Source organism: Hypanus sabinus, chromosome 14 (genome assembly GCF_030144855.1).
Source record: "Hypanus sabinus isolate sHypSab1 chromosome 14, sHypSab1.hap1, whole genome shotgun sequence".
Taxonomy (NCBI): domain Eukaryota; kingdom Metazoa; phylum Chordata; class Chondrichthyes; order Myliobatiformes; family Dasyatidae; genus Hypanus; species Hypanus sabinus.
In genome coordinates, this window is record NC_082719.1 from 73,785,624 (window position 1) to 73,798,505 (window position 12,882).

At 39.8% G+C, this 12,882-nt stretch overlaps 1 protein-coding gene across 2 annotated transcripts in view; it reads right to left on the bottom strand.

The window, feature by feature from the left end:
- The window catches only part of parp8 (poly (ADP-ribose) polymerase family, member 8), a 369,781-nt gene that overhangs the window by 98,397 nt on the left and 258,502 nt on the right, over positions 1–12,882 (bottom strand). For both annotated transcript variants that reach the window (XM_059989438.1, XM_059989439.1), the window contains exons 10-14: positions 12,526–12,592; positions 11,188–11,316; positions 5,772–6,327; positions 1,756–1,809; positions 1,577–1,672 (exon numbers count right to left, since the gene is read on the bottom strand). In XM_059989438.1, the coding sequence (XP_059845421.1) occupies positions 1,577–1,672; positions 1,756–1,809; positions 5,772–6,327; positions 11,188–11,316; positions 12,526–12,592 (902 nt within the window). The remainder of the gene's footprint in view (positions 1–1,576; positions 1,673–1,755; positions 1,810–5,771; positions 6,328–11,187; positions 11,317–12,525; positions 12,593–12,882) is intronic.

A 12,882-nucleotide genomic window follows, 5' to 3' on the forward strand; every position in this document is an offset into this window, starting at 1 on the left:
CTGCCTAATTATTCAGATATGGCCTTGCTGCTGGCAGATGGGATTAGGCCTCATAGTTTCTTGTTGGCAGGAACAGATAAAAACTAGCCTATCAATGCCAATGCCATTTACCCTTACATAGTCTTCAGTCTTCTGTGTTCACCTTGATGAATGTTGTGAGAGCTTCTGCCCCCACCACCCCCTCAGGCAGAAATTTCCACACTCTGATCATCTTCAGGGTAAAAAAATACTTCCTTAGATCCCCTTTAAACTTCTTACCTCTTACCCTAAACCTATGTCCCCTAGTGTTAGACACATCTGCTGTGGGGAATAGTTTCCTATTAGCTATAAGTTTCCTATTCCTATTAGTTTCCTAAGTGACAAACAAACTGATCTGTACACATGACAACTTACTTGACCTATGTGTTTACAGCCCGATTAGGAAGGAAGCAGTGGAGACAGACCTTGTGGGACAACCCTAGCATGTCTTAGTGGGGTGGACTTAGAACAATGATCCCTGAGCATCATAAAATTTGGAGCAATTGCGGAAAAAGACAAGTGATAATCACATTTAAATGTGATTCATTGGGGGATGGCTAAATTCAGTCAGTTGAAGAGAGATCAGTTTTACATCGAATTTGTTCAGCAGTTGTATTAGAACAAGAGAAGACGTGTCACATTACCACATGGGAATAAAGCGCTGGAAGTGGACATAGTGTACACTCTGGCCATAGTCTTCTATTCCACCTCAGAATAAAACTAGTGCATAGACTGTGGATGTTAAACATAGAATACTGATAATTTCAGCACAGTATGGCTCTTCAGCCCATGGTGTGTGTTCACCTTTTAACCTTCTGTAAGATCAATCAAGCCCTTCCCTCCTACATAGCGGCCCATTTTTCTATCATTCCTGTGCCTACCATTTTCTTAAATGTCCCTAACATATCTGTTTCTACCACCACCCCTGGCAGCGCATTCCATGCAGCTACTATTCTGTGGAAAAAACCTTACATTTATCATTTCCCCGCAGAGCTTTCTGTAATCACCTTAGAATTATGCCCCATTATATTACTCACTTATACTCTGGAAAAAAGTCTCTGGCTGTCCTTTCAATATATATCTCTTATTATTTTGTACTTCCCTATCAGGCCACCTCTCATCCTCTTCCACTCTGAAGAGAAAAGCTCCAGCTCACTCAACCTATGCTCTCCAATCCAGGCAGTGTCCTGGTAAATCTCTGCATCTTCTCTGAGGTTTCCACATCCTTCCGATGATGAGACAGCCAGAACTGGCTACAGTGGTTTTATAGAGGTACGACATGCCCTCCATTACATCCACCGATGCGATCTAATACCAGGAATCAATTATTCCTTTCAGGTAACAGTGCGACCCAACTGAGACACATGAAATACATCAGAACAAGTTGCAGAACTGTATTGAAGAGCAAGCAAGTGCAGTCAGTTCAAGTTTAGCCATTTAGCATAAAATTCTCAAAATTCATTATTCTTTTCATATACCTGCATTCTCATCATTAAGTGCACACCATAATGAAACGATTAGCTATGATTAAAGTAAATGAAATATCAGTTCCACTCACCCGAAGCATTGGTCCATTCTGAAAGACATGAGGCTCATCACACACCACGCAGTATTCGTTGAGGACTGGTATCCGCTGCTCTGCATATTCAATGGTCTGCGCACAATAAGGTCTTGTTAGTTGTGAAAAGGTAAAGGGCTGGACAGTAGTCAAAGTAGTAATGCTGTTAAGTTCCTTACCTGCACGAGAAACCCATGCTCCCTTGATACTAGTGTTTTCACATTAAAGCTAGACTAATAGGAAAAGGAAACGACAAGAAAACAATAAACATAACTATCAAGTTCAACAATAATCAGCCTAAAGACAAATTACATTTCTTAATATAGCATATAAATGTCTAGAGCTTGCTTATTCTATTATAACCTAAGGAACTATATCAGTTAATGAAAGGACTTTTAATTGAACAAAACTACTTGGATTAGCTCATGACTAACCATTTTTCTGATGTAACAATTTTACTCTAATAAAGTAACTAAATTGGTATGGCACTAAAGATTATAAACAATATCTTGAAAATTGTTAATAGGATGAGATTAATCTTCAGTTTTCCAGATATTTATAATCCTGGCCTGAATCAGAATAACTTCTGTCTCCTAGAACCTTTCTTTCTCAAAAATTTGAAACCTGATGCTGCAGAATTGATGAAGACTTGAACATTTACAATGGAAGGTACTATTGGGTCAAAATAATGATGGGATGGGCAAGGGTGTTTCTAACTACAACTTGAAAGCATGTATTTCTAGCAAATAAAAATGGACTTTGTTAAGAGAACAAGGGAGTTATCTAACTGCATCCTATCATAAACGTTCAGGAGCTATTGAAGGATTTTAAAAAAGATAAGGCTTATAAAGGGAGCAGCAGACTCACAGCTTTCTGATTCATATCCATCAGAAACAATTGTTCTGTTGCTAGCATTATTACAGGACAAGAGGTAAATTCAATCACCTTTTTTCTTTGGTTTATAAACATTGCTCAACTGTCTCATGCTCTACATTTGATTTTCACTCACTTAAGTCTCTGCAATATTTCTGAATCAAACCACTGCCTGAGTCAACAGATAAGACTTATCAAGTACGCTAAACAATATAAATAATAAAAAATATCACAATATTGGAGAATTTTGAGAACTTTTTTCCTTCATTCATTTTTTAGAGTCTGCATATAACTGGCATATAGTTGCCTCTGTCTAAATGAATAAGTAGTTTTGAAATATAAATAAATAAATTCACTGTGAAGATGATTTTGAACCACTGCAGTCATGAAGTCACAGTATTAGACAGCAGCCAATTGAGTCTGCACTAGCCATCTGCCCCACCCTTTTATGCTATATTAGTCTTAGCCATTACTTTGACACATTCTCACCAGCTTTCCCCAGATTCTATCACTCACCTGCACAATTTGCACAGGTACTGTCTCCAATCAACCTGTAAACCTGCGTGTCTTTGGATGGGGGAGGAAAGTGGAGCACCTGAGGAATCTCATGCAGTCATTGCATGCAATCTCCACACAGACAGCACTGGAAGTCAGGACTGAAACTGATTCACAGGAGCTGTAAGGAAACAACTCACCAGTTGTGACACAGTGTGTTCACCTATGATTCCCTGACTCTCCTGGTGAAAGTACTCCTACAGTCATGTTGGGGAGGGAGTTCCAGGATTTCAACCCAGTGGTGATGGAAAAAGCAACACATTTCCAAGACAGGACGGAGTGCATCTTGGAAAGAAACATGCATCTGCTGGCCTTCTCTCTCTGGGGAGTAGAGGTTGTGTGTTTGGGAGGGCTGTTGGAATAGGCTGGTGAATAAATGCAGTGGACTATTCTAGATGCCGAACACTGCCACCTACAGCTCTGTCACAGGCACACGCCTACCACGTTTGAGGACCGGTTCATACACAACACTTCATTATTCTTCTTTCACATTACTTTTTTTATTGTAAGTTTGAATAGTATTGCACTGCTGCCACAGAACAATGAATATCACGACTTACGTCAGTGATAATAAACCAGATTCTAATTAACTGTACCCATTATGCACTAGTGAAGAAAGAAATAGTGGGTAGGGTGGTACCATTTTCCTGGATTGTGCCACGTTGTGTGAGAATCTTTACAGCTGTACTCATTCAGACATGCAGAGCGTAATCACAAATGGGATGAGCTTCGGTAGGCAAGTTGGTCAGCATGGATAAGTAGGGCTGAAGGGCTGCTTCCATGCAGTATAACTCTATGACTGTTTCTGTGACACTCCTGACTTGTGCCTTGTAAATGGTGAAAGGTTTTGGGGTGACTAGCTAGTAACACCCTGGGTTAAAAATACTAGAATATTCATAATCATATTTTCTGTTCACCATTTTAACAAAGAAAAGTCAAAGCAAATGACAAAATATCCCCAAGACCTTAATAACTAAAGATTCAAAATGAAAAGACACAGCAGAAAACAAAATAAATTGTCAGTATGTTTTAAGGACTCTAAATTTCAGGTATGCCGTAGTCAGTACCTAATCTATCTAGTCCAAGTGTGAGCAGATGGAAAGTTGGTGTTTTAGTCTCTCAGTCAGCGTGTTGCTCATGGCTACAAACATATGCCCCTGTAGAGTCAGCAAGAATTTGCAATGATGCTGGCTGTGCACACAGCATTTTGCCCAGTGGTTTCTATGAGACCAACCAATAAAAAAAGCTGTTGTGGAACAACAACGCTAACAACAATAATTTGTAGTTACAGTATGTAGCATCATTAAGCTAGCAAAACGTCCTAGGGTGCTCCACAAGGATACAAACAAAACTAGACATTGTGCTTTAAAAAGGAACCAGTGCAGATGATCAGTGCCTGGTCAGAGATCGGTTGGGGTGATGGAGGAGATTACAAAGGGTGGACAGAGAACAGGGGAGAATTTGTAGACAAAGGTGAGATTTAAAAACAACAGCATTTAACCAGAGTCAATATAAGATGATGTACTGAGATAATCCACCAAATGTGGAGCAACTTTGCCTAAGGCAAATATATTGTTGAATTCAAAACATCCAAAACAGTGATCCAAGTTAAACCTCCCAGCTGCTGATCAGAAAAAGCTCTGGTTCCTTAAGGGGAACTGATAGAGCAGATAGAGAGTATTTCTGCTGAGAGGGCAGGCAGAAGCTATTTCCATTGTTAAGAATGACTACAAGTAAGTGCCCCAGCTAAAAATGATTTTAGGACTGTTGTTAGTAATTGCTTCTACAGTAAGTGGGAGATAGAAAGTTGGAACTCCTGTCTACGAGCTACAATTGCTGTCTCAGCTGAGTGTTAACTTTACATCAATGTATGTTAGATTTTTGATTTTAAAAAAAGGTATTTAGCCAGAGTGGTGAATCTGTGGAATTCTTTGCCACAGGCAGCTGTGAGAGCCATGTCTTTATGTATACTTAAGGCAGAATTTGATAGATTTCTGATACGTCACAGCGTGATGGGATACAGGGAGAAGGATCAGGAGGAAAATTGGATCAGCTATGATGAAGTGGCAGAGCAGACTCATTGGGCCAAATGGCCTAATACATCTCCTATATCTTATAGTTTGATGGTATATTTGAGCAAAGATGGTAGATCACAGAGTAGCCATTATCACTTTGACTCGAAACACATAATGTCCTAGGGGTCTACTGATATTCATTAACTCCATTTACCAATGTTGGCTATTTCTGAATGTTTCAGTACAAGTTGTTTGTTCCTGAAAGATTAAAAGGAATGCTTCTTGCAGAGGGGAAATGGTTGATAACTGATTTTCTCCAGAAAAAGAGAAAAATAGTGTCACAATGATAGCTCTGTGTCACCTCCAAAGAGTCATCATAAATATCCAGTGACAGAACTCGCTTTACGATGCTGTTTAATTGTGATACCATCTGATTTATAACACTCCTACAATATTAATAGATTAAGATAGAGATCTTAATTTTAGTTGAAAATACTTAATGTATTTGCAGCACTGATCTAAATCTACAGCAATTGTGATTTTTCAAGTTCCAATACAATACTGTGACTCAATTTTAAAGTAGATGCTGGTGCCTGTTGTCCTGAACCTGAATGTTTTGGATCAGGCTAACTCATTTTCTAAGTTGCTCCATATTTTGTTCAAGCAGGTCCCTGGAACATATGGAATTTTCTCATTGAGTTCATCTCTATGGAATGTAAAGATAGCGAAACTACATCGAGGCAGGTACGTACTGTGGACTGTGATGAAGAGGAAGGCGCTAATATGCCAATGAGACCTGAGGTAAGTGAGAGTCTTCTACCCTCAGAAGTGGGATCTTTGCACAACTCTGTTTTACCCACTTTGGCATTGCTGGAGTAGGACCTGCTCAGCAGCTTGTGATGTTTTAGTCCATCCGTCTCCTCTGGCTTCAGAGTGCTGGAACAAGACTTGCTCAGCAGTTTGTGTGGCTTGGGTGCACTATTGTGCTCACATCTGGTGTCACCAGAACATGTCCTGCTCAATAATTTGTGGGACTTCAGGGGAAGATTTTCATCCAGCCTCATGGTGGCAGAACACGATCGACTTAAAAGTTTATGCGGCTTTGATGAATTAGTCTGATCAGTTCTAGGATCACTGGAAAAAGAACGGCCTAGAGGTTTGTGAGGTTTGGAATCACAGCCATCTTCCACCTTCCCAGTACTGGAACAGTTCCTCTTTAGCAGTTTCTGTGACTTGGGAATCCCATCTTGTTCTGGTTTCAGTTTTGATTTACTTTTGCCACATCCAGGTGGAGGATAACTTGGCGACCTGGAATTGAAAAGATTTTGTGACTTACTTTGGATTTCAAGGAAATAAATATAATAGATAATTAGTAGGAATAGAAAATACGGAACATACTCAATAGGTTAGGCAGCATTTGTGGAGTCAGAAACGGCTTCAGTAATTTAGGTTGACAAACTTTCATTACAGCTGCAGAGGTTTGAATCTAAAGAGTTTTTAAGTAGCAGCAAAAGCTAAAGAGAAGGGCAACTTCTGGTATTTAATACTTCACTTGATGATCTGAATGGCCTTCTTCCAAGCTATAACTTTTCTGTGATCCTGTGTGTGTGTGTCCATTTCTGACTGCACATTTTATTAAACATTGAATGGGTGCAGAATAGATTTACTAAAATGCCTTCAAGGATGAGGGAAGGATTGGAAAAGCTGGGGTACTTTTCCTTAAAATGGAAAAAAGTTGAGAGGAGACCTTATAGAGGTAATTAAGGCCATACGACATATGTAGAAGATGAGTGAGGTCCATCGAGTCTGCTCTGCCATCGCATCATGGCTGATTTATTATCCCTCTCAACCCCATTCTCCTATGTTCTCCCTCTGATGCCCTGGCTAACCAAGAAGTTACCAACCTTCGCTTTAAGTATACTCAATGACTTGACCTCCACAGCCATCTGTGTCAAGGAATTCCACAAATTTGCTACCCTCTCATTAAAAAGTTCTTCATCATCTCTGTTCGAAACAGATGTCTCTGTTCTGAGGCTGGGCCCTCTGGTCCTTGACACACACACACGCTATAGGAAATATCCTTCCCACAACGACTCTATCCAGCCCTTTCAATATTCAATAGGTTTCAATGAGATCCACCCTCAGTCTTCTAAACTCCAGAAAGTACAGGTCCAGAGCTATTAACTGCTCCTCATATGTTAACCCTTTCATTCTTGGAATCATTCTTACAAACCTCCTGTGGTTCCTCTCCAATGCCAATGCATCATTTCTTAGATAAGGGGCCCAAATGGCTCACAATACTCCAAGTGCAGGCTGATCAATACCTTATACAGCCTCAGTATTACATGCTGTTATATTCTAGTCCTCTTGAAATGAATGCTCACATTGCCTTTGCCTTTCTTACCATTGATTTCTTGGTGTTCACCTGGTCCCTCAACACCAGCTCCAAAGCAAAGAAAGCCCAGTAGCGTCTCTACTTTTTGCGAAGGCTGAGGAAAGTCCATCTCCCACCCCCCATCCTCATCACATTCTACAGGGGTTGTATTGAGGGCATCCTGAGCAACTGCATCACTGCCTGGTTCGGAAATTGCACCATCTCGGATCACAAGACCCTGCAGTGGGTAGTGAGATCAGCTGAAAAGATCATCTGGGTCTCTCTTCCTGCCATCACGGACATTTACACTACACGCTGCATCCGCAGAGGAAACAGCATTATGAAGGACCGCATGCACCGCTCATACAATCTCTTCTCCCTCCTGCCATCTGGGAAAAGGCTCCGAAGCATTTGGGCTCTCACAACCAGACTATGTAACAGTTTCTTCCCCCAAGCTACCAGACTCCTCAATACCGGAAGCCTGGACTGACACTTTGCCCTGCTGTCCTGTTTATTATTTATTGTAATGCCTGCACTGTTTTGTGCACTTTATGCAGTCCAGTGTAGGTCTGTAGTCTAGTGTAGCTTTCTCTGTGTTTTTTTTTTATTACATAGTTCAGTCTAGTTTTTTGTACTGTGTCATCTAACACCATGGTCCTGAAAAATGTCTCATTTTTACTATGTACTGTACCAGCAGTTATGGTCGAAATGACAATAAAAGTGATTTGACTTGACTTGACTTGACTTGATTCAACCTGCAAATTAAGCTTTAGGAAATCTTGCACAAGGGCTCCCAAGTTGATTTGCACCTCTAATTTTTGAAGTTTCTCTCCATTTAAGAAACTAGTCTATGCCTTTATTTCTTCCACCAGAGTGTATGACCATACACTTTCCTACTCTATATTTCATCAGCTACTTTGCCGATTCTCCCAACCTCTCTCGGTCCTTCTGCAGACCCACTGCTTCCTCAGCACTACCTGCTGCTCCACATATCTTCATCTTGTCTGCAAAATTGGCCACTAAGCCATCAATTCCGTCATCCAAATCACTGACATATAACATGAGAAGAAGCAGTCCTGACAGCAACCCCCGGAGAACACCACTAGTCACCAGCAGCTAACAGAAAATCTCTTTGCCTCCTGCTGGTCAGCCAATCATCTGTCCATAGTCGTATCTTTCGTGTAATGCTGTGGGCTATTACCTGTGAAGCAGTCTCATATCTGAGAACTTGACAAAGGTTTCTGAAAATCCAAATGAACAACATCCACTGTCTAACCTGCATGTTAATTCCTCAAAGAAATCCAACAGATCTGACAGGCAAAATCTCCCCATACTGACTTTGGCCTACTTTATCATGCACCTCTAAGTACTCTGAAATCTCATCCTTAATAATGGACTCCAACATCTTCCCAACCAGTGAAGTCAGGCTAACTAGCCTATAATTTCCTTTCTTCTATCTCCCTCCCTTCTTAAAGAGTGCTAATCCAGAACCTAGTGATTCTTGAAAAAGAATTACTAATACCTTCACAATCTCTTCAGCTCCTACTTTCAGAACCCTGGGGTGTAGTCCGTCTTCAGACTTTTCAGCTTCCCAAGCACCTCCTCCTAATTAATAGCAACTACGCTCAATACCGCCCCCTGGCATATTGTTAGTGTCTTTCACATGGAAGACTGACACCAAATACTTAAGATCTTCCGCCATTTATTTGTCCACCATTGCTATCTCTCCACCATGTTTTTCCAGCAGTATGATATTCACTCTAAGCTCCTTTTTACTCTTTATATATCTGAAAATTTTTTTTATCTGTTTTATATTATAGGCTAGCTTACCTGTTCTCTCCTTATAGGTTTTCGTTGCCTTCTGTTAGTTTTTAAAAGCTTCCAACTTCCCACTAATTTTTGCTGTATTATATGCTTCTCTTTTGCTTTTATGCTGTCTTTGACTTACCTTGTCAGCCACGGTTGCTTCATCCTCTAATTAGACCAAGTCTTCATCTCTGGGCTTCTGAATTCCCCCAGAACTTCCTGCCATTGCTATTCTGCCATCATCCCGGCTAGTGTTCCCTTCCAGGTCAGCCAGACCAATTGTAATAACTAATCAATTCACAGAGCACTTATGCTTTGTCCGCAATGACTATCCTGAGATCCAAATTGCATGATGTTTAAATACTACTTCCCATTCCCACACCAATCTGTTCAGCTTTGAGGAACAGGATGGTGAAGTTGGACGTAGCCGAGGGGTTCATGAGTCTGATAAGTACAATGCAAGGCTGAAGTCCAATGAAGACATGAGGAAATCACCTCATATTTGACCTGGCTTATCTACAATCCAGTGGTATGAATTTTCCACTTCTAGGCAATTCTCCACTCTGGCTTCCTTCAGTCCCTCCATTTTTGTCCCCTTCCCATCCCACCTCTCCAACACCTAGTTTTTTTCAACTCTCCACTTACTCTATCCACCTACACATTTTATCCATAGACTTCCCCACTTTGCCCATCTGAATGTTGACCCTTCTGCCAGTCACGTCTTCCCTAATGGTTCCGAGTATAACTTTCTTTAATTATCAGATTTTAACATGGTTTCCCATTTTTCTGCCTTCCTTGTATCTCTAGTTTCGCCTTCCTCTCCCCACCTGGCCCTTCCTGCCCATCATCCTTCACTCTTCCGCAGTCCATCAATGATCTCTGACTCATATCTCACCACTCCCTTCTCTCCTTTATATCTGCTCTCAGTTTCGAAGCAGGGTTTTGACCTAGAACATAAACAACTCCTTTCTCCACTACAGATGCTGATCAACCTCTAACAGATTGTTTGTTGCCCCAGTAATCAGTTGCTATAATTGCTTGTGTCTCTGAGAGATTAATCCCTTGTTTCAAATAATCCCTTCCTGCATTTCCTTGAATTTAAACATAAAATCTGTGTGGAGAGTCAGCAAATTAAATTACATAAACTTTGGGTATATCATAGAGTTCAAGAAGATTGTTAATATTATTGAGACTTATAATTCATTAACAATAAATTAGTACATTAAAAATACAACTCAATACTTCACAATCTTAAAGTTCTGTTAACCCCTTTAAGAAACAGAAAACACTTCACAAAAAATGGTAGAAATCCATATCTCTCCTAAAACAGGTGGGTGCTGGAATAATTGAGGCTTTCAAAACCAAGAGTGGTTAATAAGAGTTGTTTAATAAGGGTGATTAAACAAAAATGATACAGATGGAAAATAATCTGGGAATATGTGAAACACTAACTTTGACTGAAAGAAGAGAAAGGCAGAATTTTTTAAAGCAAATATTAGTCTGTAAAACTATTTGGGAGCCTTCTACGTGAATTACTGAGTGTCCCCAAACAAATACAACAAGTAATTAGAAGGGCAAGCAGCACATTATAGTTCATTGAGATGCTGTTGCCATACAGGGGTTAGGAGGTATTGCTGCAATTATATTGTACTTTCTGTGTGTTTCTATTATGTGCTGAAAGAGCTACAGTTCTCTGTTTAATCAGTATTGCTGAAAACAGTTTAGAATCCTAAAGGGAAACCTTGAAGGTAAAAAAATATCAAAGGGGCACTAGCCCAATTATTCAGCCTCAAGCTTCAAGAGCATAGCTAAAAAAAAAGACAAAAAACTTCCATTAATATTTAAGAATACTTTTTAAGGATATAATTCCCACTTGCTGGCAGAATGGACATTAAGTTGAGCTTGTTGCCAGAAAATAATGAATTAATGTTCAACTCAGTTATTGATTAACCAGCAGAGTTCTCTTTTCCCAAAGCTTATCAGGTTACCTGCGCAAAGATGAAAATATGTGCAGTGGGGATTTCACTTTCTTCTCACTGATCTTTTTGCCATGGGGACAGTTCAGTTTCTCCTTGCTGTTCTGCTTCCACTGGTGTGTAACAAAAGTCTGCATGATTCTGAGGGAGGGATAAAATAGAACTGTCAAATCTGTTGAATGATCATCACACCTACTCCAACAAGAATTGGGCTGATCTTTTGCTCAACACCATTCTCCTGCACTAACTATATATCCCTTAATAATAAAAAGATTCCTGATTCTGATTCTGATATTGTAGAGGCTCTCAACCTTTTTTATACCATGGACCAAAGCCATTAAGGAAGGGGTCTGTGGACTCCAGGTTGGGAACCTTGCTTCCTTGCCCTGACATAACTAAAAACCTTTTGTTCTTCCTTGATTTAATTTCTGTTAGATTGAGAATAAAAATTCTCTATATTTTAGGTACTGATGGATTATTCAGCAATCTGCTGTTTGGGATATCTTTTGTAGCTCTTCACTAAGCAAATCTGCTGGTTCTCTAGCTTTTGAAGTGCAGTCACAATGGTGATACAATTGTAACAGAGACTTTGAACTACAACTTATATTTTCTTTCCCCTGTGGTCCACTTCAAATTCCTTCTTCTTCAGCCCTTTCTCACTTCAACCTATCACTTTCCAGCTTCTCAACCCTCCCCAAGATACCCACCTTCCCCCTCACCTGATCAGTACTCCTTCCCCTCCTCCCCATTTTCTTATTCCGACTTCTTGCTCATTCCTTTCCAGTCTTGATCCAAAACAATGACCGTTTATCCCTCTCCATAGATGTTGCCTGACCTGCTGAGTTCCTTTAGCATATTGTGTTTGTTGCTCATAATTCCTCCAGTGGCTTCCATCCAAATTGGCAACAACATTAGACAGAATTAGAAAATGCTATCTATTTAGAGTGAGATATGATGCATGGATATTTACATCTGTCAGTAACATCTGTTAATATTTTCTTATTTATATTACAATAAATCTAGCACATTTGAAATTCCAACATGTCTTGCAACCAATTAATCTCTCTTTGTTGTGGAAGCATGATATTAATGTGGAGAACATAGGAATAGGTTTGCACTTTGAATAATTGTACAAACATAAGGATCATTACAAGTAGATCATTTGTTTTAATGTTGCAGGATGAGAGACCACTGTCGTCCAGGAAACAATCTTTCAAGTACCATGGGATCTTTTATTTCCACCTGAATAGGTACAAAGCTTCAGTTCAACTCCAGCAGCAGAAGGTGCTATGGAAATGCAGACTATTGTGTTGTTCTTTAAATAATTAATACATTTTCCAAAAGACCTACTTTTTCAATTGATGCCCCAATCCAAACCGGTCCTTTGTCGATGTTTGGAAAACATCAACCGTTGGAACTGCAAAATTATAGCAGAGAGTGAATAAGGGTATTATTAAAAAAAACCTTATGAAAAACATAATAGTATTTAATATATTAGAACCAAGAAGGTTTTGAGAGCTACAGATACCTTGCATCTGTGTAAATTATTTATATTCACTGGCAGGTTTAATTGATGACTAACTGGAATGAATGATTACTGTGTCACAGCTTCAATTACAATAAATTGGGGACCAAGGGAACGAATTTGTTAAATACAGTAGTTTAAATTACGAGCTGTGGGACATCAGCTTTGACACATGGGAAGTA